Source organism: Pygoscelis adeliae, unplaced genomic scaffold, assembly GCF_000699105.1.
Source record: "Pygoscelis adeliae isolate BGI_AS28 unplaced genomic scaffold, ASM69910v1 Scaffold155, whole genome shotgun sequence".
In the NCBI taxonomy this organism is placed as follows: domain Eukaryota; kingdom Metazoa; phylum Chordata; class Aves; order Sphenisciformes; family Spheniscidae; genus Pygoscelis; species Pygoscelis adeliae.
Genome location: NW_008824932.1, coordinates 6,466,908 through 6,491,645, shown reverse-complemented (window position 1 = coordinate 6,491,645; position 24,738 = coordinate 6,466,908). Strand labels below are relative to the sequence as shown.

The following is a 24,738-nucleotide window of genomic DNA, read 5'->3' as shown; positions in this document are numbered from 1 at the left end:
CTCTGTTGACCTTCATGAGGTTCTTGTCAGCCTAGTTTTCCAGCCAGTTGAGGTCCTTCGAATAAGCAGCTCTCCTTTTATCCACAGAGCTACCTGTCTCATGGTAGAAAGGAATCAAGTTAGTCTGGCATGATTTGCCCTTGATAAATACATGTGGGCTGTTCCCAGTCACCTTCCTGTCCCTTATGTGGCTAGAAATGAGTTTAAGGAAGACTCTTCCATAACTTTCCCAGGGACTGAGGCTAGGCTGGCAGGCCTATAGTTCCTTGAATCCTCTTTTTTGCCTTTCTTGAAGGTGGGTGTAATGTTTGCCTTGTTATAGTCATGAGGAACCACCCTGGTCACCATGACCTTTCAAGGATTGTAGAGTTATACCTTTATAGCCTTTCAGATAAGTCCAATTTGCATTATATTTAACTTCAGGGTGGGTATCTTGTTCTCCCAAAGAACACATTTAAGCTAAAGCTTCATTTGGTATCTTCCTAATCCTGTATCCAACATGGATTAGCTCTGTTTTTGCTATGATGATTTATCTTTTCTGGAAAAAAAGTGTGTGTTGGAAAATAATTAATGTGGTCGAATTACAGACTTAGTCCTGTAGACATGAAATTGAAGAGCGCTCTATGGAATGCCATCGCAAAGAAAGCTGCGTCCTTAATATCTATCCTTGAGAAAGAAATTCTGACAGCGGATATTCTTCAGACTGTAGAAGGGATTGCTGTAATTCTGCGACTAGCTGCTTTGTGCATAGTTCATTGTTCTCCCCCAACAAATTCTACCAGGTAAAGGTACAAAGGTGAAACCATGAGACCAATAGTTTCTTCTAACTGTTATTATGATTTGTGTGGATTACTTTAATGCTTGTCCGTGTATCAGGACAAGTATTGGGTAAGTCCTGTATGTTTTGAAGAAGTACATTTTCATAGTAACTTTGCTTACAAGCAATACAATATTAAACGTTTATAGTCTGTTGCATTGATCATATGATTTCTATTTTAACAGAATAGATCATAAAGTAACTCATCCGTGTAACTCTGACACATGTAAGAATACTCCGAGCTCCTCAGATTCAGTGGTGAATATACAGTTCACATGGATTTCCTCTGATTTTATCACAAGAGTAGTGAAAGTCTGCAGAAACTTGTTAGAGGCTGCTACGCAGATTGTTAACCTAGAACAAGTGATTGACAGAATAGTGAAAATCTTTGATGCTTTACTGTATGCACAAGGTGAGAAATCCTTTAAACTAGCATATCTTTTATTGGATTTGTAAATTAGGAATGCATCTGACTAAATGGTCTGTTGTGGTAGAGGTACTGAAATTATAGATCTTGTGTTAGAACTCCAGTTCCTGTACAAAAAAGGTTAAATAAAAAAAAAACAAAACATTCTTCTCTGTTTAGAGAGCTTCCTTTGCATTCCTTTTTGAACGTGGTTTCCTAGTCTTTGTCTGTACTTCTATTGATTTTTTTATCTGAACAAGAAACTACATGGGGATAATGTAAGCGTAGGAAAGCATAAGAAAGAAACGAACTTTTAGCAGTTTTCTTTTTAAAACACACAGAGGCAGCATGCCTTACTATCTCTGTTTCACTCAAAGATTGCAAAGCTTCTGACCAGCTTCAGCAAATGTGGCACGCAGGAAGTATACCAAAAATATTAAGTACTTGCATGTTTTTTTAAAAGTAGCTAGTAGGATAGAGGACAGACTCTACTAAGACTAAAGTGTTATCATGGGTTCAGCTTACTAGCCATCCCAAAGTCCACCTGAGAGTCTTCGTACAAATCCAGAGATATCAAAGTTGTATTCATTCTGCTGCTCATGTATTACATGCTGTCAACTGTTTAATGAAATTTTTAGATTATTTTGATGTAGCACTACATCATTTATCATTATATGTCTAAAATGTAGGATATCAACATGTGGGAATAGTGGATAGAAAAAAGAACATTTTGTAGCAAAGTAACATAAAACGTGCATCTGTTTTATAAACTATACAGAGCTGTAAAAGTATCAGGTTTTTTGTTGTTTTGTTTTGTTTTTCCCCTTAGTGAAAATTCCACTGAGTGATCAGATTCTTGATAACTTATGTGGATTGCTGTCTCTGCCCTGGATTTACAGCCATCCTGATGATTCTTCTTTTAAGCCATCTGCTTTTGGGTTTGATCCTCTAGTTTTGAGTGAAAAAACTGCACAGAGTTTCTGTAAGTATGTTAAAGTATACAAAACCTAGTATTTCTCTGGAATGATTGTTCTAAAGTAAAATAGTTTTCTTTGCCCTCTTATGATGATTGATGATATTCCAAGTTTAAATCAAGTAATTATCTGCTTTATTTTGTTTTTTCTCTTTAGCACCCCAAACTCAGTCACACTGTGTGTTCCTTCTGTCTCTCTTCCCAAGAAACATTCGTCTGGATTGGAGAAAATCCATTTATTGTTGGGCACTACAAAGTCCCCATGAAGTAATTCGGGCTACTTGTGTTAAAGGATTCTCTCTCCTGCTTCATCCACCAAGTGTGCAGTCCTGCAGTATGATTCCCAAAGCTCTTTTGTATGTACTAATGCTGCTTTTCTGTCTTCCCGCAAGAAGAAAAATGGATAAATAAGAAATGTAGCATAAGCACCAAAATAAATATTTATTTCTATTTCATCCAGAACTTGCTAAATCTCAATTTCAGAAATTGTAAGTTATCAACAGGATAGGTGTAAGTGACGATGTCTGTATGATAGAATAGTGTTCGCTTACCATGTCAGTATACAAGTTACTTCACTAGTTGAAGACCCCATTTCTAATTAATAAATTTAAACTAAGGAGGGGAAAAGAGATATCTTTGTCAGTTAAATATACGTAATATTTGTCCATATGTCTCTTTCCAATTTCTCTGCCTTTTGTATATATGTCTTGGTGTCTTCTGTCCTATTGTGTCTAGTCTTCAGTTTCCTTATAACACGCCAGACTCACTGTGCCCAGTGCTACTTCAAACATTTAATAGAATTTGAGGGTAATCTGAAAAGGAAAAAGATAATTTAGTGAGGCAGATCCTTAAATTGTCCTAATAGTTTCAGTATAGTTAGAGAATTCAGACAATGCAGAAATACAAATTTCTAGGTAAATGATCTATTAAAATGGTTTCATTTTTGTTTCCATTTCAGAAGTCAAATCAAAGATGAGTCTGAGCTAGTCAAGGAGGCTTGTGCTGCTATAGTTGGGAAATTATCTTGCTGTCTTTCTGGTACATTCAGTGTACAACCTTCCTTAGCAGACTCTGCTATTAGGCATGTTACTTACGATATTTTATGTAGCAGCCTTACTGTGACTTCTGCTCATGAAAAAACTTGTTCTGTGCAAGCCTGCATTTTCAAGCCATTTCTTATTCTCCTCGAGAACAAAGTATCCAGTTCAGTAAAGCTAGGTATGTGACTTTACCTTTATTAACATCTTGTATTTCTGTATGAAGTATTAAGTCACGACTTCTGTACCTTTCTCCATTCTTTTTTTTCTATATTGCTTTTTTAATAGCTATAATGGTGCTTGAAATGTATTTCAGTTGATATCACTGCTAATGTTTGATGTTGTCATTGATATTCTTTTTAAACTACCTTGGCTTAATTTTGGTCTATGGCTATATCTAGAAATGTAATATTTGATAAAATCTGAATTTTAAATAGCTTGTCTGGTTTGACAATATTTACTCTTTTGATAAAAAAATACAGTGTGCTTTATGGCTTACTTGCATCACTGCTCAGTGCACTTCAATAGATTTTTTAAAAAGCATTAAAAATATTTTTTCCTTTCCTCCTCCAACCCATGCTGCCCAGCATTTATAGAAAATATACCTCATCTTTGCAAACATCTGGATTTTAACACTGATGAGTCCAGTGTGAAGATTCTTGTTGGGTCTTTATTAAATCTAATGGAAGATCCAGATAAAGATGTAAGAGTGGCTTTCAGTGACTGCATAAAGAACATACTAGAATCCTTAGACTCTGAAGAAGGATTCATAAAAGAGGTGAATTTGTATTTATTTTTGGTTGTTTTTCCGAACTTACTATGGTTTTTGTTTCACTAATGTCAAACACTCTAAAATTATTTTTTGTTTTGTTTTCATGTGTTCCAGCTGTTTGTTTCAAGAATGAAAGAAGCCTATACAAATGCCAAAATATCAAGAAATAATGAGCTTAAAGATACCTTGATTCTCACAACAGGAGATATTGGAAGGTATTTTTGATAGTATCTTGAAAATTGCAAAGTACTATCAGTTTATGATGCAAAGTAACTTTTTGTTCAAGTGCAAATGTAAGACTCATTTACGTATTTCAAGGTCAGCCTTTGTCCAGAGTCCTTTGCAACTGTACTAAGCTGTTGATTCATATGGAATAGTGTTCATTTTCTTCTGCCCTGTCATAGGAAGTACAGAGAAGCTATGCAAATGCAATGATGAGTCATTTTGCATTATGGTAATTTTATATTCTTAAGTAATTTTATTAATGCAACGATTCTTTTTTCCTTTTTAATTCTTTTTCTTCTGCTTACTTTGTAAGGGCATCAAAAGGAGATTTGGTACCATTTGCCCTCTTGCATTTGTTACACTGTTTGTTGTCCAAGTCAGCTTCTGTGGCTGGAGCAGCATACACAGAAATTCGATCCCTGGCGGCAGCTAAATCCATAAAACTGCAAGCTTTTTTCAGTCAGTACAAGAAGCCTATCTGTCAGGTAAAAAGAAAAGTGTTGGTTTAGAAAGGCATATGTTTAGGTTCTTCTTGTGTATTTTGAAAATGGTATTAAAGGTAAAAATTACAGTATTTTACAAGGTGAAATCTCGTAGGACAAGAAAGAGATGATTTAAAAAACAAAACAAAAAAACCCCTGCAAACATACAGGAAGGAATGGGAAATCTCTGACTTTTGTCATGGTCTTCTCCCCTCAACAGTCTGGCTTTGCTTTTTTATTCCCTAGATGCTGTCATTCTGAAACAGAGGAACTATATAGTTTCTTGCATTCTGTGGTACCATTGCCACAAGAGGCTATGATTTAAAATTGGAATTGAAGTCAATGTTTTACAGGCATAATACTGACATGATTGATTTGTTCCTTTGTTATACCCATTACCTAAAGGCAGATGTTCTGTTTAAAAGAAAATTATCAAAAGCAGACTTTTCTAATTTTGAATTTTTTTTTAAATAATGCAATGTCTGAATCCAGGCTTGCAAAATTAAATGCAATTATTAAGTGGATGATAATTCAGTTCTATCGCAAAGTAATAATCATAGATCTATGTGCAATAAATGAGAAAGAAAAACAGATGCATAGAAAGAGGAGCGGAACCCTTTTGTTTTTAGGGAGCGAAAAAGGGGAAAATAATGCTAAATATATGTATTTCTTCATGCTTAGTTTCTAGTGGAATCCCTGCACTCCAGCCAGATGGCAGTATTGAGTGCTCCGTGCCAGGGTAATGAGCTACAGAAACAAACAGCGGCTCACCAGAGAGAAATGGCTCTGGACATGTTATCTGAGATCGCCAACGTGTTTGATTTTCCAGATCTAAATCGCTTTCTCTCAGTAAGTTGGTCAGTCCTTTTTACTTTTGATTTTTGTGTGTGTGTGCTTGTGGATTTTGATTTTAGTCCACAATTTTCTGTCAATGTCGCAGATTTGAATTTTTTTTTCTTTAGTTGCTGTGTTTGTTATAATATAGAATACTTTGGGATTGCTGCAACTGGGAGCTCAAATACAGAGGAACTGTTTTATCAAGAAGTTACAGTGATGGCTACAATGCTAATTCAAGTATGACAGATGATGAACTAACTAAGGTCTAGAGTACTCACTGAGTATACCTATATTAATGATTTAGTGCACTTGGAAGGATTCTTTGTAAGGTGTGATTTTTGCACAGTGTCTGCTTTCTTGTTTCAAATGAAGAAAGCTATTGTCCTGTGGATAGACCTCTTCTTGATCTGGTTAGATATCTGTTTTACTTGAAGCCTAAGTAGCTTCATATTGATACTTGTATTTTGCTTGTTGTTAAATGGGAAATGCACAACTGTTAAGTAAGCAGTGTTCTAGTTGACTGGTAGGTTGAGGGAGTGTTGGGGGGTGTGTGTGTGTGTTGTTATTTATTATGTTTTTTGTCTGGGTTGTTTTTTTCCCTCTTAAGATTTCCTTTTGTGGAATATCTGGATGGACACAGAAAATGGTAGCTCACTTTCTGTTTACATGTTTCTCAGTATTGATTAGATGAAGCACCTCCTTAAGTATTATTTTAATTTTATCTGCATTTTTACTAGGTATTTCCATCTCATTAAAGTTCTTCTTTATTCATACCTATGGTCATATGTATGACCAGAGATGTGTGGTGTTGTACTAACACAAATGGAACAAAGCCGAACCCTGGGTTTTTGGAGGGGTTTTTTTGTTTGTTTGTTTCTTCCATTAAGTGTTTTTCTTAATTTACCAGCGGACCCTACAAGTTTTGCTTCCTGACCTTGCAGCCAAGGCTAGTCCTGCAGCCTCCACACTTATTCGAACCATAGCAAAACAGTTGAATGTAAACCGAAGAGAGATTTTAATCAATAACTTCAAATACATCTTCTCTCATTTGGTCTGTTCCTGCTCCAAGGATGAGCTTGAGCGGGCACTTCATTATCTCAAGGTAAATTGGCATTTGCTCTATTATACATGTAGATTAGGAGCAACAACTGATGAACAGTGAGCTTTCTGCTTTATTTAAGTTAAGGTCTTGCAAAGCATAGGCGGGGAAGTTGTATATGCAGAAGTTTTGTTCTTGTTGGTATTTATAATCTGTTCCGTTGGCTCTGAGGAACTGTTATAAGATATTTTGCAAACTTAAAAACTCTAAAAACTTGGTTTGTCTAACATTGAGCCAATTGGAAGCTTTTTCTTTGATCACTATGGTAAATCAACCACAGTCCAATGCCGTCCTGTCTCTCAGTGTGCTAGTTTCATTGTGATGAAATGAAGACTTGGTTTCTGTTTGCTATTTGATTATAGAATGAGACTGAGATAGAACTGGGCAGCTTGCTGAGACAGGACTACCAGGGACTGCATAATGAGTTATTGCTGCGTATAGGAGAACACTATCAACAAGTCTTCAATGGTTTGTCAATATTGGCTTCATTTGCATCTCATGATGATCCCTATCAGGGACCTAGAGAAATAACATCACCTGAACAAATGGTAAGAATGCCAAAATATTCATGTTCAGTTTTGTTCAACAATTTTTTTGTCCAGTTTGAGAGTGAAGACAATTTGACGTTCTCTGAACATAACTTATTTGAGGCAAAAAGTGGAGGAAAGGCTGGCATCTCATATTAAGTGTTCCTGTAATAGGGAGATACATACCAAGTATGCATAAAAAACAAAACAAAACCCCAAACAAACAAACCAACTCCCCCCCACAAACCCTAAAATCTTACCAAAACAAAAAACCCTACAGCCTAATAGGGATGTCTTTCATTAACACTGATATTTCTTAAGGAGCAGTGTATGTATTTGGGATTCTTCTCATTTGTCTTTCTGAATTAGCATTTCATACTTGCTTTTTAATTTCTTAAGCTTAGGAATGTATTAATAGCAAGATTACTTGCTGCTTCTTTTTTCTTCCTCCCCCCCAGGCTGATTATCTGCAACCTAAATTGCTTGGTATCTTGGCTTTTTTTAACATGCAGTTACTGAGTTCCAGTGTCGGCATTGAGGATAAAAAAATGGTGCGTAAACTTAATGTTGACTATCAAAACAAAGATAAGCAAGGGCTATTTTAATATTCCAGGCTTACTTATGTGATTGTGCAACTGTCATTGAAGTCTCAAAGATACTAAGGTTCCCACATGATTCTTGAAAACTGATGGTCTCACTGTGGTTAGGACTTCTGTGTAAGCTCAAAAGTTAGTTTTGTTTTGTTTCTTTAATGGTCAGCTAATGTACATATTTCAGTCAGACATGGTATATGTAACAAGTCATTCAACCAGTAATTATAGAGGAGGAATCCAAGTGTATGTTTTATATGTGTGAAAGAAACAAAATGGAGGATGAGGGAATATGGGAGAAAACTGGAGTTACTGCAGGGAACAGGGTTATAAGGGTACCAAAAGGCAAAGCTAAAGAAAATAAGATGCAAATCCAAGAGAAACTGGGCTTTATTGGTTTTGTTTCTCACAGAACAGCTCCTTTCAGCTTTACAGTAGAGAGCATTTAAAAAAATTAGAGCTCGCACCTTGAGACAAAGTCTGAAAATTCTGCTCTGCTGAGGCAGTGCTGCTACACACAAGACAGGGCTTTTAGCCGCCTCACAGAGGTAGTGCAGATGGCTTCTGTAGGGAATTTTTCAGTGCTGGAATTTATATAACCTTTACATCGATGGACTGCATTTTCTCTGGTGTTCTTTCAAGCTTTTTGCTTCTCAGATATTCACGTCGAGACGCTCTCATTTTCATAGCCCCATGTCTTCACGCTTTCTAAATTTCTTAATTTGTATAGCTTTTGTTCTGCTGCACCTGCTATTGTTTCTATCTTTTGTTGTTCTGTTTTTTGTTCTTGATGAGTTTCCCTTTCCGTGACCTTTCCTCAAGCTCAGGTTTCTTCCTGTGCTACTGATCTGTCATGCTGGACATTGTACTACCTTTGGTCCCGTGTTACTGTGACTGAAATATCTCCTGCTTTTTCTGCATCTCAGTATTTCTCTTCTGTCTTTCATCAGTCCCATTGGCAACTGAGCTATTACCTGTTCCCTGAAGCTTACCCATCACTTCTGCCAAAAATTGTATGTCGATTCTGTTGTTGATGTGGTTTTTGTTGTTGCTTTTTTTAAATGCAAGTTTGCTTGTTTTCTCTATTTTCAAAACCTGCTCTTTTCAGCTTCTAAAAATTTGGACGTATAGTCAATCGTGTCTTATAACAGACTTCTATAACCATGAACTCCTTTGGTGTCCACAGTTCTTCCCTCATCAATCTGTCAACAGCCTGAATAACAACTTTTTTGTTACAATCCTCTCATTACAGATCCCCTTTCATTCTCTTTTCCTCTAACCCTCAAATTCTTTATTGAATCAAACTGAATTTGATGCCTTATAGGGTATGACTTCTTAAGCCAGGGTAGCCTGGTTTTATTAGCAAATATGGCTTGTATATGTTCTACTGAGTATCTAATACACTACAATGACTTTTCTCTATGTCTAGGCTTTAAACAGTCTTATGTCTCTAATGAAGCTCATGGGTCCCAAACACATCAGTTCAGTAAGAGTGAAGATGATGACTACACTGAGAACAGCTCTAAGATACAAGGATGACTTTCCAGAACTGTGTTGCAGGTGAAGTGATAGTGTACCCAAACAGTGATGTACCTGCCATTTCTGTCCTCGAATACACTGTTCTGTTTTGTTTTTCTGCAAAATAGTATGTTCTATAAAAGTCCCACTTCTCTAAATTGCAATGAGATTTTGAAATTTGACAAGTGATAGCCTCATCTGAAAAGGTGTTTTTATGTTCTCCTTATAAAAGTGTATGACACTATGGCAAAGTTACAGCCCATTCAGACACTTCCCCCTGCCAGGTTTTCAGATTTCTGCATTTTTTTGTACTGGTATGGAAAATGACTTTTTTATCTTGTCCTTATAAAAGTATATGACACTATGACGAAGTTTTGTTCTAGACAATAATCTAAACCACAGAGCTGAAATAACTTAAAATGCTTCTCATGACTCACCTAAAATGTCTTTATGCAGAGAAGAATCATTGATTACTATTGTTTTGTTGTCTTTTCTTGTTTAGAGCCTGGGATTGTTTTGTTCGAAGTCTGGACATTTCATACCTTGGTTCCTTGCTTAGTCATGTGATAGTAGCGTTATTGCCCCTAATACATATCCAACCAAAGGAAACTACAGCAGTATTTTACTTTCTCATAGTTGAGAACAGGTACCGTACAAAATATTTTCAGTTATATGGGTTAAATCCTGTAATAGGAATGGGGATAACACTAAATTAAAGTTGTCCAGCAGTGAGATGAGAAAACTTGTTTTTCTGCAAAATAGTATGTTCTGTAAAAGTCCCACTTCTCTAAATTGCAATGAGATTTTGAAATTTGACAAGTGATAGCCTCATCTGAAAAGGTGTTTTTATGTTCTCCTTATAAAAGTGTATGACACTATGGCAAAGTTACAGCCCATTCAGACACTTCCCCCTGCCAGGTTTTCAGATTTCTGCATTTTTTTGTACTGGTATGGAAAATGACTTACCGCTGCAGGGCATGCAAACAGAATAACAATGATTGCTAACATTTGCTCTAAGCTGGAGAGAAGTGTACAGAGTTGGAAATAGGGAAGAAATGAGTTCTTTGTTTCTTTCAATAATTAGAGTTATAATTATGAAGGGCACAGAATTTAATATTGAGTAAGTTTTCATACATCCTTTTCACAAGTAGTCACACCAACTGAAAATAAAATCAAAGTCTAATACAAAAGACACAAATTTTTGTGACTTAAACTTTTTGAAAACAATGTTGAGTCTTAATTCTTTTTCGTCTTATGTTTTGTAGCTTAAAATTATGATTTATTTTTTTTTTTTAGGAATGGTGATAGTTTATATCTTGATTACGTTTGTTGGCTTTTCACTTTTCTTGCACTGTATCATACCAGGAGTATTCAAAATAAAAGGTGACAATAGGAATAATAAGGCTCTTGTAGAAGCCCATAGTAGCAAAATTGAAAGAGAATCCTTCATGTTAGGAACACAGAATTCTTATTTTGGTTGTGTGTTTTCTTCTCTTATGACTTAGAGGTCTTTTCCAACCTTAATGATTCTATGATTCTATGATTCTATGACGAAAACTGGAACTGGATTCACATCAAATGGGATTATTCTCACCCTTTGGCCAGTGTCCAAAATAAGGAGAGCCAAACCTGGTAGAGGTGAATGGCAACTTTGAAAGCTTTGGAAAGAACTGTCTTTAAAAAGAGAAAGTAATTTAGAGTACAGGGGAGAAATACCTGTGGCTTAGCTGAGTAATAAAAGAAACAAATTGTTTAATACAAATACTTTAATTAAATGAAAAATTCATGGAATTTACTTTTTCCTGCTTTTCAAGCCTTTGTTCTTCTTGTCATTACATTTCACTGCTTTCTTTTGATGGTTTTTTTAAGATTTTTCAGATCCAGCTAATGCTTGCGATGTTTTTTGCAATTTTTTTTTTTTTTTTTGTAACTATTAGGGATGCAGTACGAGACTTTTTACATGAAATATATTTTCTGCCTGACCTTCCAGAACTAAAAGAAATTCAAGTTGTCCTGCAGGAATACAGAAAGGTACTGCTTCATTTATTTATTTGTTTATTTTAAATGCATCAAATGAACTCATGACAAGTGAGGAAAACACATAAAGTTTATTGTTAAGCGGAAATAGTATTTACCTGCCTCCACAACAAAACAGAATTTGTGTATCGCAGGAATACTTTGAAGCAGGTTCTGATTCTTATTTAGGAGTGAAATACGCTCACATTTAACATGCTTATTTCTTTAGCATCTTCTGAACACTGACTTTTCATCTTTTTGAGACTAAAGAGATTATAAGATTAAAAGTCGGCAGTATTAGCTATGGCAATGAATGTGTTGCAAGAGAAGCTACTTTTAATTTGATCCCTCTTCCGTATTCTCTTTAAAGGTAACAAAGTTTGTCTATTTTTAGGAGTACTCTATGGTTCATTTCTTTTGCTTGCCCTCAGAATAGTTAGGTAATAGATGGGAAGTAGCAATTATTTAGTGGGAATGAGGTAACAAAAGTAAAAATCAATTTGATTTTAGGTAATGAGGTACTCAAAGCAAAGCATTTTGTTCTGATTTAATAATTTTTATTTACACCATCATTATATTTATGCAAAAGTGTAAATATAGCACCTTTTTGAGAAAAACATTTTAAAAAATAGGCAGGAAGACAGTGGTATAGGGATATAGGTGAGAATCTATGCAGAAAAGTAGTGTTTGTACATGTTCTCCCTTGTGTTCTTTGAGGTGCTGCTTAACTGTGTTCCTGTTACATTTAACTTGAACTTCTTATGTTATGTCTTGTTCAGGAATCCTCCAAAAGCACCGACTTGCAGACAACACTGCAGCTGTCTATGAGAGCTATTCAGCATGAGAACGTGGATGTTCGTATTCATGCACTTACGAGCCTGAAAGAAACGTTATATAGAAATCAGGTATAGGAAGCCTCCTTCAGTAGAATTAAAAATAAATCGAAGTAGCATCTGGATCAACAATCTAAAACTCCTTACTGTTACTGGGTGTTCACATGAACTGCGTTATTCTCCTCAATTTATTAAGCTAGCCGTTTCTTAAGATATGGAGAGAAGGAATTCTTTTTCATCATGTCTCCTTGTAAGAGGACTTTCAAATCTTCCTAATCTGTGTGATGCTGATTCAGCAATGCTAGTGGTACACCTTTTTCAACTCTGAGGAAAGGTGTGGCTAAGAAGTCCGTTTCAGCAATCTATTGTGTGGGCTTGTTCTCTGTTAGAACATGTATGGCTTTTGCATCAGGAAACCAATACATTAAAGCCAGCATTTTTTGTGTGTGAGTGTAATATCTGAAAGAATTAAGATGTATGTGACCACCTCACACCTTTGATTTTTTTTCTCTTCCTTCTTTGCCTTCCCCCCTCAAAAATTTGAATCCATTGATCATATTCAAATAAATTTTATAGCCACGTACAAGTTGCGAAGATGCTGCTTTACAAATCCGTGTGGTTATTAGCCCAGAGGGGTGTATGTGACCTATTAAAAAAATAATAATAATAAATCTGTCCTCTTGGTAGCTATAAGACTGTGGGACACTCTTCAGTCAGAAATTTTAAAAAAATCCTAGCTAAAAGGACAAACAATCATTGTGTATATTCCTGGCCAATCAGTAATCTTGCAGCTCAGGTCAGCAAAATCTTGCCATGTCTTGCTTAGAAGTCTAGCAAAATAATTGAGGCAACATTATTAAGAGAAAATTTTTTTCTGTATTTGGACTAAACGTGGAACTGGGGAATAAAAGCTGGGCCAAAATGAAATAGAAAGGAAATCCAATTAAAATGATGGGCATTGATTAAAGGACTTGAAACCCTGGGCTTTGTAGGGACTGAGAGTGAAGAAATAGCCAACAAATGGGAAATAATAAGGATACAAATGGCAGTGAAACCAGAAGGTATGACAACAGCTGCATGAAAGAAATTGAGAGGAAGTATCAGAACACATGAAGAAAAGGGACAGATAAGTTAAAAAGATTAATGTAGAAAAGAATAGAGGTTCTTGGTAAGACAAGGAGAGAAAATGAAGTTAGTTGAGAGGTGTATGATAATGAAATACAATATTGGCCATGACAGCATTATTAATTGCGGCTGAAATCCCTCATTCTTATTCATTTGTTTAGTGCTTCCTGGGGTAACAAGCAATTTAGGGCAATTGGGCTATAGTTACAAAATGACAGTATTTGAATCACTAACCTAAAGTCACGGGTAAATGAAATACAAAGTAAGAGTGAGTTACAGTTGGAAAATTTTGAGAATGTTTACCATAAACATGGTTGTAGAATAACTCATCTTTATTTTTCAACTTCCTAGGAAAAATTGATAAAGTATGTAACAGACAGTGAAACTGTGGAGCCAGTCATCTCCCAGTTGGTAACCGTACTTCTAATCGGCTGCCAGGATGCAAATTCTCAAGCCCGACTACTTTGTGGAGAATGTTTAGGTGAACTGGGAGCCATAGATCCCGGCAGGCTGGATTTTTCAACAAGTGAAACTCAAGGAAAACATTTTACGTTTGTGGTAAGAAGTGTTGCTGTAGTGTTTTGTTTAGCGTTAAGTTTTTTAAAAGTACGTGGGAGTAGGGAACTGCTTATCTTTAGACCCTTTGAAAATCTATACTTGCTTTCTCATATAAAACTGTTTAGAGTCAGGCTTCAAAGTGATCATTTGGAGATTAAAGATACAGCTATTACTCTGTTTGTTTTAATAAAACTGGTGTTCTGTTTGTGATTGAGGCTGGTGTGGAGGATCCAAATTTTGCCTATGGGTTATTAATGGAACTGACCAGAGCATTCCTTGCTTATGCTGATAATGTTCGTGCTCAGGATTCTGCAGCATATGCAATTCAGGTAAGATACATGGTTAGATCCTATTTTTTGTTCACAAATTATTTCCTATCACACTGAACATAGAATTATGCAGTATAAATGTACATTTTGAAGCATATGTTTAAGTATTTGAAACTTCATCCTGCACAGCTTTAAATTACAAGGTAAAAGGTTATTCAGGATAGTGATTTTTTTATTTTTTAAACTCCGCAGTGCTCACTTAGAATTCTGGGGTGTTGTCAAATAAATGAAGATTTGTTTGCTTTTGTCTCATGATATTTTAGGGGAGATCTGATGTTTCAGAGGTGTAACTAACAGTCCAGACATAGTGATTCAAGGAGTAATCCTGAGACTGGCTTAGAAATGGTGCAGGTTCCATAAGCAGAAATGAAAAGCAGTACGTATTGCTAAGAGGGTTTCTGCTTGCACTTTTAGGAAGCAACTGAAAGTGAGCCTACCCTTATTTTCAGACTCTAGTCTTTTGTGCTGGTTTGCCAACCTGTTATTGTTGTTGTTGAATATCTTTGTGAAAACTTCAGGACAATTCTTTGCTCCAGGAGAAAATAAGTGGGCCCCATGTAGTCAGCGGAATAAGAGAATTTCATTAGCTTATGCACAAGGAGGAATCAGACTAACTTCTGGTCCTGGTTTATTGGCAGATGTGAAGAATACAGGATAGGGATAAGGTGGTCCAAACACCAACTGGGGAATCAATAGTTAGTTGAAATCAACACGGCCTAGTAATAGAGGATTAGCAATGTTGGATCAAAGTTCTGCAGTTCTAATTTCTGAATTAAACATTCTGTAACTTCTATCTCATTACTTCTGTATATATACCAGTTTTTATTACTGCTGTGGTCATGAAATATTTTCAGTGCTAACTTGGTCATGTAAACCATGCCTTTTCAGGAGTTATTGTCTATCTATGACTGTAGAGAGACAGACACTGACTGCCCAGGCTCCAGGCTTTGGAGGAGGTTTCCTGAGCACGTGCAGGAGATCTTGGAACCTCACTTAAATACACGGTATATGACAACTTAAGAACTTTCTTTTCATAACAGCTTTAAAAACTTTTTTTTTTTTTCCTCGAGGCTAGCAATAACTTAATTTGGTTTTGTGATCGTTACTCTTCTGTGAAGAGTGATATGTGTATATACAAAATTCACATAAGATCTTTCTACGTAAGGCTGAATTAGCACTTCCTTGAATGTAATTCACTGTAAATCAAAAGAGCAAAATTCTGAGCTCATACTTTGCCCAGATCTGCCTGTTTGTCCTTAGAGCATTTTCTTATATGATGTTTCGAAGCTTTTATTTCTGTTTTCTTTCCTCTGTACAAATTCTCACTAGCATTTGAGTTTGTACTCAAATCCATTAATACCCCTTTACTGCTACCCTTTACAGAAGTAGGAAGAGCTCATTGAGTTTTAATTTGACTTTTTGTTTTGTCGAATTAATGATAAAAACCATGTGAAGAAAACTTCAAATTATTATGCACCTTAATTTGGAATAATCAACAAAGTTTCCTTTCTGTTTCCTCATGAAGACCACCGTGCTGATCTGTGATAAGTTATACCTTTTTAGAAAACAAACTTTTTGGCATTTCTTGGCTTTCATATATGTTCTGGGTTTTTCCTGTCAAAACGTAGTATTCAAAGAAACCTGATTTGAACAGCACTTTGAAGTATAGTTAAAAATTGTGGTAACATGTTAGGTTGTTTGTATTTCCTGTTTCATTTTAAGAAACTCTAGAATAAAATATGTTGACTACTGAAAGTATTTTATGAATTCTTTTTTAGAAGATTCAGAAGATGAAACCTAATATGATTCCAGTTAGGGAACTTAATAAAAAACAATAGCACGTTGTTAATTATGATGTTAAATAAAAAAGTTAGTTTGATTGAATGGATATTTTAAAATTACAGGTACAAGAGTTATCAAAAGGCTGTAAATTGGTCTAAGATGAAGAAGCCAATTTACTTAAGCAAATTAGGTGATAATTTTGCAGAATGGTCGGCAACTTGGGCAGGTTATCTTATAACAAAGGTAAGAGAATAAATCTGCTCTCTATATTGGTATATACAACACAGTTCTTGAACTACATTTTGGTTTTTGAAAGTCAGGGATGGCTGGGGGAATATGCCTATTCTCTATAGGCCCGTTAAAGCACATACCTAAAGACTTCTTTGCATCATCAAGGTAACCGTGCACTTTCACTTCCCCAGCAGTGTTGCTTCTTGGCTAGGCTTCACAGGTAGTGTCAAAGCCAAAAGTCTAGCAAGTTTGCTCTTGTCCAGAGACTCTTGTATAGCTGAAGGCACTGACAAATGCTTCTGAAAAGTATCTGAAATGCTTCTGGAAAACCTCAAATTTACCTTCTCGGTTTCTGAAGGATTTCTTTCATTTCCCCATAGCTCCACAGCCCCAGCACATAAGAAGCATTTGTCCCTGTCTTCCTTTCCTTTCCCCTTTCCAACATGTAAGTGACCCACTGAAAATTTCACTTCTAAATCAACCACTTTATGAAGTGAATTTATCACAATATCTCAGTAGCTACATTGTCCTCTTTCTATTTCAGACAGAGAAGAATTGAATGTCTTCATAATTTCCTACTTTTTGCAGGATTTTAAGGGCAGAAGAGAGTCTGAGTGCAGTAGTAGACTCTTGGCCTTAAGGTTTTTTCTATGGCAAATGCAAGTTCACAATGGTATAGAAAACATGAAAAGTGGAACATGTAAGCAATGCTTGCCTGTCTTTTTGTGGTATCAGCAATTGATACATGCAATAGCAGCTGCCATCTGGCATCCCTGTTGCAGGTTTAAGTCTGATGAACCTTCTGTAGGAGACAAGTATCTTAAAATTATTTGATGGAATAGAATTTGTATTTGTCAACGAAAAGAAACCTATTAATTGTTCAGGCATTTGCACTTTTGTAACGATGCTTTTCCTGGAAATAATATTGTTCTATAGGTGCGACATGATCTTGCCAGAAAAGTTTTCGATTGCTGCAGTATTATGATGAAGAATGACTATAAAGTGACAATTTATCTGCTTCCACACATCCTTGTCTATGTTTTGTTGGGATGCAGTCAAGAGGATCAACAAGAGGTGAGATGTATAAGAAGGTAGTGTTCCTCATAGGAATGTTCAGGAGCTGTTCTTCCTAAGAGCTGTTCAGCTCTGCAGAATTACTGTAGACCTACATGAACAAATGATATAGGTGTTAAACTCCTTTTCCTGTATTAATAATATAAATTTTCTGCCGGGGTTTTGAATATACTCATACAAGTTTGTGTTGAAGTGCTTTTCTGTGGATTTCCATCTATTTCTTCAGCAGGGCCTAGGACAAAATATGCAGTTAATTATGACTGCAGTAACACCAAGAGCTGGAGTGATACAAAGAGGAAGAGAGCGCAATACAAACAAGGAATAAATTGAACTTGTATACTTGCAAGAGTTCAGACCCATAATTTTTTCTCTCACTTGCATACACTTACAATTTAAGTGGGAAAAACTGTTTCGCTACCAGATTCGCACAGAGCACGATTCATAGATATCTTGTAGCAAAGCAGGGGTAGGAGAGAAAAGAATCATCTGGTCTGCTTTCCTTCGGTTTGCTTTAGCAGAAGTTGAAGAGACTAAAAAATATAACTTACATTCTATTCATTTGAAATTGCACAGCTAAGATGTCTGTGTTTAAACATTGTGGGTGTGTAGAGGTGTGTGATGATTTTTCTTGTGTGAACAAGTATATCCACAATAAGGATCTGTTATGTATGTTAACTCATCTTCCGTTGACTAAAACAAACGGGAAGCAGGTCTTTCAGCATGGTATTTACTTAAATATAAGCAAAAAGTAGATCTGTGATCTGGTAGCCAGTAGATAACTTGACTCTTATCAAACCTTGACGTATTGTATTTGCAGCAGAAGTGCAGTAGCATTCATTGTGTTTTGAAACCTAAAATTCCAGTAATCGTGATGGTTATTCTGAATCCAAGGGTTTGCTTTTCAAAGGCTTTCTCCCTGTACGGAATCTCCTGACAGCAACTGCTACTTGGTTTGCCATTTCTTCCTCTTAAGATTGTGGGACAAACAGAGCTTGCAAATAAGCCTCAAATTATTAAAAAATACAATTAAAATATCTGGTATTTTAGTTTGATTTTTGTGTTAATTGCTGTTTCCTACTATTTTGATGCCTGTATGGTACTTCTGCCTTTTATCACATTAACGTTTGTGTAGGTTTACATGGAGATTATGGCTGTTCTGAAACATGATGACCAGTCTACTAGGAGGCTTGAAGACAGCGCATCTGATCTAAGTCAGCTGAGCACACAGACGGTGTTCTCCATGCTTGATCATCTAACTCAGTGGGCTAGACATAAGTTTCAAATGCTTATTGCTGAGAAAAATACTAGCAAGTCTAGCAAAGACAGAGCTGATCTAAAAAGTGAGTGATGCTTATTTTATTTAAAGTGACGTTTACATTCTTCAAATAAGTAAGTTTGCTACTTCATGTTACGACCATTTATAGTAATATTGCATTCTTAATATGTTAGTCTGCTTTATGATTTCTTCCTATCATATTGTGAATTCCACCCTTCCACCCCTAATCCATTGTTTTGAATGCCTATTGTAAGAAATACAGATTCAAAATAAAAAAATGAAATGTTAATTCCTTGGTAGTTTTCTAAACGGTCGGTTTAACATATTCTACGCTGTCTTGCAAGATGTACAAAGTTCGCCAGGATTGTTTCAAATAAATTATTGTTGACAGAAGAGAAAAATATGTTCTTAAACTAACCAGATTATCTCACTAAATTGTGAAATTAATTAACTGAATTTTGATGCATAAGGTAATTCTTATAAATGAAACCTCAATGGACAGACTTTTTAAAATGTTTTTTTCTATAGCATCAAGTGAGGACTATGGAGAATATCAGAATGTGACACGTTTTCTAGACCTCATACCTCAGGATACACTAGCTGTGGCTTCCTTTCGCTCTAAGGCTTACACAAGGGCTGTGATGCACTTTGAGTCATTCATCACAGAGAAGAAACAAAATATTCAGGAGCACCTTGGATTTCTTCAGGTTCTGAAGTTCTTTTTGGGTTTTGCTTGTTTTATATTATAATGAAAATAGACAGATGAATAAACCTTTGTCAAATTCTTCTTTGAGATGGGAAGAAGAGAAGGTGTAGTCAGGTTCTTGCTATTGGATACAAGTGTTTAGTCATCTGTCTTTCAGCAATATTTAGTGGTTCCCCTTGCTTGGCATGCTTCTTATATGAAAAGGAAGTAGCAGCTTTCTAGTGTATAATGAAAGATTGTAAAATCCTGAAAATAGTTAAATGTGTTTTTGTGGAAAGTATAGCATTTATTGCTTTTAGTTAACTCTGTGCCTTTTGTCAGAAAACACAGCCAACTATAATAACCAAAAAACCCCCCAAAAACCACATTTGAAGGAAAGCTAAGTGGCTTATTCTAAAGTAGAGAAAGAGCTACTGCTAAGGGAGTTGAAAACCATTTAAATTATTTTCAAGAAGTATTTTAACCTGTGGGATGACCCTGTTTGTGGGTCCTTATGGTTTATATTCCTCAGTGACGTTTCAAATTTGAAAAACTTAGTATGTTGCTTTTCCACCTTAAGTAATCTGCAGCTTCATATTACAGACTTTTATCATGTAGTAGGATATTTATTTTGTCCTTTATACAGATTGTTTCAGGTAACTTGACGTGTTATTCTTTCTTATTCTTTCTATAGTATGAGATCATGAGTATTATAGTATGCTAAGTGAAAGTAGGGCTCAACTTTGGAAGTAGCTTAATGCCAAGAAGTCCTACAGAGTAGATCGTTCTCCATTTTCAAGAAGACACATGATTCTGAGCATGTTATATATAAAATATCTTCTTGTTGTCTTAGAGTTGTTTTTAATGTCCATTTCCAATTCTGTTTGAATGAAGAAATTGTATGCTGCTATGCATGAGCCAGATGGAGTAGCTGGGGTGAGTGCAATTCGGAAAGCAGAACCGTCTCTCAAAGAACAAATCCTTGAACATGAAAGTATTGGCTTGTTAAGAGATGCGACAGCCTGTTACGATAGGGCTATCCAATTGGAACCTGATCAGGTAAATACAAGTCAAATTCTTTATTTTTTTTAATATATATATAAAATATATAAAACTTTTTTTTTTTATCATCTTAACTAACACAAGACTAAGCCAAAAATACCTCTTCAGAATATTTAAGTAAAATAGGAACATAAGAGTTTATTGTGGCAGTTGCTGAATAACTATTGCTATTGGAAGTGTCTTGTGACACTCTTTTATATAAAAAAGATGGCGGCAAACTTTTTAGCAGGGCCTGTTGCAACAGGACAAGGGGGAATGGCTTTAAACTAAAAGAGGGTAGACATAGACTAGATATAAGGAAGAAATCTTTTTACGCTGAGGGTGGTGAAGCACTGGCACAGGTTGCCCGGAGAGGTGGTGGATGCCCCATCCCTGGAAACCTTCCAGGTCAGGTTGGACGGGGCTCTGAGCAACCTGATCTAGTTGAAGATGTCCCTGCTCATTGCAGGGGGGGTTGGACTAGATGACCTTTAGAGGTCCCTTCCAACCCAAAATATTCTATGATTCTATGAACTGAAACAAATCTCTTACTGGGTTTATATGGTAATTTGCAGGCTTGGGTTAACAGTTGGATGCTTATGCCCAGGTTTTTGCTAGAACAGCTTACCAATTAAAGTTCAGCCTTTGCTTGGGAAGGCCTGGAATTGGATTGCTTAAGTATCAATCAGTACTGGTACATGCCAAGAGAACTATTAAAGCAAGTTACCACAGGTTTTACTCAAAGTAATTCTGACTTACTATTTTTGATTATTGACTTCCAGGGAAAACGTTCATAATAATAAGAGCAATTGGGAAATGATTAAAGAAAATTTACAGTTATTCCATTCCCCTTTCCCTGCCTTTATTTGGAACATATAAGGTACTGTAAAACTGAGCAGTACTGGAAAACCATCACGCTTTTCATATGCCAAAGTGAATATCCAGAGATGTGATGGTAAATGCAAAAAGAAAGTTGAAGACATGTATTACCCTTTCTATACTTGAAATACTTTTCTGATGGAAATTGGTAAAAAGTTTCCCAGGCTAGGATATCCCCATGGTTTCTCGCGCTTCCCTATGAAGCAGAGGTTATCTAGCACAGCTGATAGCAGGTATAGTAAACAGAGTGTTTTCATGGCCCTACTTCATTCCCAGGTTATGGAAAACATTTTTATGAAGAGTGATATTCCTTTAGGTTTTGGGGTTATTTCCTTCCTGTGACTTTTTCCTTCTTGTTGTTGCTCATTTCTTTAAATAAAATTTTTATTCACAGTTCTGATAGGTATTAATAAATTAACATCAAGCTACATTTGTGGTGAGGCGCATTGCAAAAATTGCCTATGGTGATTTAAGTTCTTCGGTAATCATAGATTTTTTTTTTTTTTTTTTTTTTTAATTTTGAATGTTCATTTAGCTTATGGTGCAATTGGTTATGCCTTTCCCTATTGTAAAAAGCATCCAAATGGACATATTTCCTCCTTCAGACTGCCATGAATTTCATGAATGTATGTGTGTGGGTTTTTTCATTGTTTTTTTTTTTTTTCCCCCCCTATTTCTAGATTATTCATTATCATGGTGTAGTGAAGTCCATGTTAGGCCTTGGTCAGTTATCTACTGTAATTACTCAGGTCAATGGAGTGCTTGCAAACAGGTACTATAAGCATCTAATACAATGTTTATTTGAGTAATATGAAGCTTTTGTGTTACATCTATGTCTCAGTAGCCATTTTTGCGCATTATCAAGCATTTGAGGCTTACTAAGCATATCCAATTAGCAATGTGAAGCTAGAAAACTTTAAGTGCTTGGTCTATAAATTAATTTCAGGACTACCCGAAATGTTAGTACTTCTTGTCTGCACTGTGTACAGTGTTGATATGTGCTTTAATTTGTTAAATAGAATCTTTCATTCATTGACTTGCATGTTACTTGTTACATAGCTATTCTGTAGCCTAATAAGATAAATGGATTGGAAGATGGTAATTTTTAAAATGTGCCGTAGAAGTTAAATACACTACTTGGAAATTGAATTTGTGGTATCGTGTTGTACAGCTATTATTTTTTTATCAATGCATATCCTTTGTTTTTTCTGAATTTTATTAGAAGCAAGCTTACCTTGCTTCTTTTCAAGTAAGAGAAGTTTTATATAAAGAATATTTGCTAATATAATGTAGAACTAACATACTGAGGGTGGGGGGAGGAAAAAAATATTGAGTTCAGCACAAGCTTTTATTGCCTTTGTTTTCTTTTAATAGGTCTGAATGGATTTCTGAATTGAACACTTACAGAGTGGAAGCAGCCTGGAAGCTGTCACGATGGGATCTACTGGAAAATTATTTGGCTTCAGGTAAGTTATCATGATATCAAAATATGAATACTTCCTTGCATTTCTGAACAAGTGTATGTTTTAGTCTAATCATCTTGAATCAAGGGGCAGCTATTGTAATTTTTTAGTCTTGTAAATGTATTTGATTGTAAACTGTATAGTCTTTGAGTAGAAATTTCAAGCGAGTGTAAGGCCAAATTTCTTCTGGGTTTGTTTAGGGGAGTGGATTGTGGGGTGGAATTATACGGTATTTCTAAAATTCAGTTAATTAGTTCCGAGAAAACTTTATTTTTCCAGTAGTATGTTAAGACAAATTAGCATGTTCAGATTAAGCTGCTTAAAAAAACAGAGTTTGAGAGGCTTTTTTTTCCTCCCCACAGATGTGAAGTCTACTACTTGGAGTGTCAGACTAGGACATTTATTATTATCAGCCAAGAAGAAAAATGAAGCAGCTTTTTATGAAACACTCAAGGTTGTTCGAGCAGAACAGATTGTACCACTTTCAGCGGCGAGCTTTGAAAGAGGATCCTATCAGCGAGGATACGAACACATTATCAGGTTTCTGATTTTCATTTCACTATCTTCAAATCCAGAAATCACATAATCAAGTATGCAGCAGCAAGAATTTTCCATTTCCGCAATAAATGGTATTGTTGTGCATTTTCTGTCACCTCTTTTTTTTTTTTTTTTTTTTTTTAAATACTCACCCGGCTGGAAACCTTTTCCCAATTAATTGGGAATTTATATTTATCCCCCATGAAAAATACTCGTAATAAAACTGTTGGGTAAGTCTTCCAAAATCAGCAAGCAAATTTATGTAAACATCAGGTAATAAAAATCAACAATTTAATTCCATGCTTAAAGTAGTGCATATAGGCCAGTAACTCCATTAACTTAATTTAACTCCATTAAGAGCATTGTTTTTAATCTGTGTGGTGGCCTAAAAGCACTCCCTTCTTTGTAGTAAAAGTTGAAACCCCATCCCTTTCAGTAGTTTTACTTTTTCTTTTCTAACAACTTTTGAAGTTGGCTGGAATAGATTAACAAGTGAGTAGCCTTTTTGAATGAAAAAGGCTTAATACTTCCCCTGCACTGTAAATGCATCCTTATGGCAAAGATACTGCATAAAACTAGCCAGTTGAAGTATATATTTCTTAATTACTTCTGAATTCTATTTTGTGTTGGTAATTTTTTCAGTGTTATTTTATTTAGGAAATGGAGTTTGAGTGTTGAGAAAGAAGTGTTTCAAAATAGTTAGATTTAGCCGTTGATCTGGGCTACTCGGAGGCCTTCAGTCACTGTTTCTCTGTCAGATATACCCACTACACTTAGACTCTGCCAATGAGAACTTAAGCTTTTACAAGCTCTCAGCTTTGCAACTTTACAGTGACAGCTAATAATAATGGTATTTTTAAATAAATGGACTAACTTTGTTGTAAAGGAGGTGTTTAAGTAACAGTATATTGCCTCTAAAATGGTATTGGATTAAAATATCAGACTTTTTGAAGAATTATTGCTAGAAGTAATGGATAGAAATACTCTTTGTAAAGATTGACTTCCTCTCCAAGTGATCTTCATTGTCTCTGTGTTCAGCAGTTTGGTAAAGGAATAGTGAGAAAATAACTAATCAGTTTACAAATCCTTGATTTTATGTGTTTGGTTTTGCTGCATTTTTGCTTTTAAAAGAAGTCCTACTGTTTGAAATTACTTACATGGTCAGCTTTTAGAAAGAAAGTGGTAAAAGGTGTGTAAAACTTGCATATGTCTCAAACAGGAACCAATTTTCAACAATTTTTTTGCCTTTATTTTGCTAACACAGGTTGCATATGCTGTGTGAGTTGGAACATAGTATTGGACCAATGTTTCAGCAGCCAGATGGTGACCACGGTAGAGATTCCCTGAATTGGTGTGCTCGTATTGAAATGACCCAAAACTCTTACAGAGCAAAAGAACCCATTTTAGCACTGAGAAGGGCTTTGCTCAGTCTCAGTAAAAGGTGAGAACATGACTATTTCTTGTCTGTGTTGTATTTTTGGTAATATTCTGGTTTTACATACGCGTGTTAGAAGAGAGAAGATAAAACTCTGTGGAAATTTATATTGTAGACAAAAGCAGTCCTCTCCAATATTATGTACCTTCAAAATAGAAGGGAAAAGTGGTGTCTATAGGAAAGATAAGGGA

At 35.6% G+C, this 24,738-nt stretch overlaps 1 protein-coding gene across 1 annotated transcript in view; it reads left to right on the top strand.

The window, feature by feature from the left end:
* ATR (ATR serine/threonine kinase) overlaps positions 1–24,738 on the top strand; it is a 42,503-nt gene that overhangs the window by 5,890 nt on the left and 11,875 nt on the right. The window contains exons 6-33 of the mRNA XM_009325094.1: positions 594–757; positions 1,017–1,229; positions 2,053–2,205; positions 2,354–2,552; positions 3,155–3,414; positions 3,821–4,011; positions 4,120–4,220; positions 4,544–4,715; positions 5,394–5,561; positions 6,457–6,651; positions 7,011–7,196; positions 7,634–7,726; positions 9,195–9,325; positions 9,786–9,929; positions 11,221–11,314; positions 12,079–12,204; positions 13,609–13,815; positions 14,031–14,144; positions 15,033–15,148; positions 16,049–16,169; positions 17,094–17,231; positions 18,364–18,571; positions 19,036–19,214; positions 20,087–20,251; positions 21,793–21,884; positions 22,487–22,578; positions 22,938–23,115; positions 24,377–24,553. Of these exons, the coding sequence (XP_009323369.1) occupies positions 594–757; positions 1,017–1,229; positions 2,053–2,205; positions 2,354–2,552; positions 3,155–3,414; positions 3,821–4,011; positions 4,120–4,220; positions 4,544–4,715; positions 5,394–5,561; positions 6,457–6,651; positions 7,011–7,196; positions 7,634–7,726; positions 9,195–9,325; positions 9,786–9,929; positions 11,221–11,314; positions 12,079–12,204; positions 13,609–13,815; positions 14,031–14,144; positions 15,033–15,148; positions 16,049–16,169; positions 17,094–17,231; positions 18,364–18,571; positions 19,036–19,214; positions 20,087–20,251; positions 21,793–21,884; positions 22,487–22,578; positions 22,938–23,115; positions 24,377–24,553 (4,377 nt within the window). The remainder of the gene's footprint in view (positions 1–593; positions 758–1,016; positions 1,230–2,052; positions 2,206–2,353; positions 2,553–3,154; positions 3,415–3,820; positions 4,012–4,119; positions 4,221–4,543; positions 4,716–5,393; positions 5,562–6,456; positions 6,652–7,010; positions 7,197–7,633; positions 7,727–9,194; positions 9,326–9,785; positions 9,930–11,220; positions 11,315–12,078; positions 12,205–13,608; positions 13,816–14,030; positions 14,145–15,032; positions 15,149–16,048; positions 16,170–17,093; positions 17,232–18,363; positions 18,572–19,035; positions 19,215–20,086; positions 20,252–21,792; positions 21,885–22,486; positions 22,579–22,937; positions 23,116–24,376; positions 24,554–24,738) is intronic.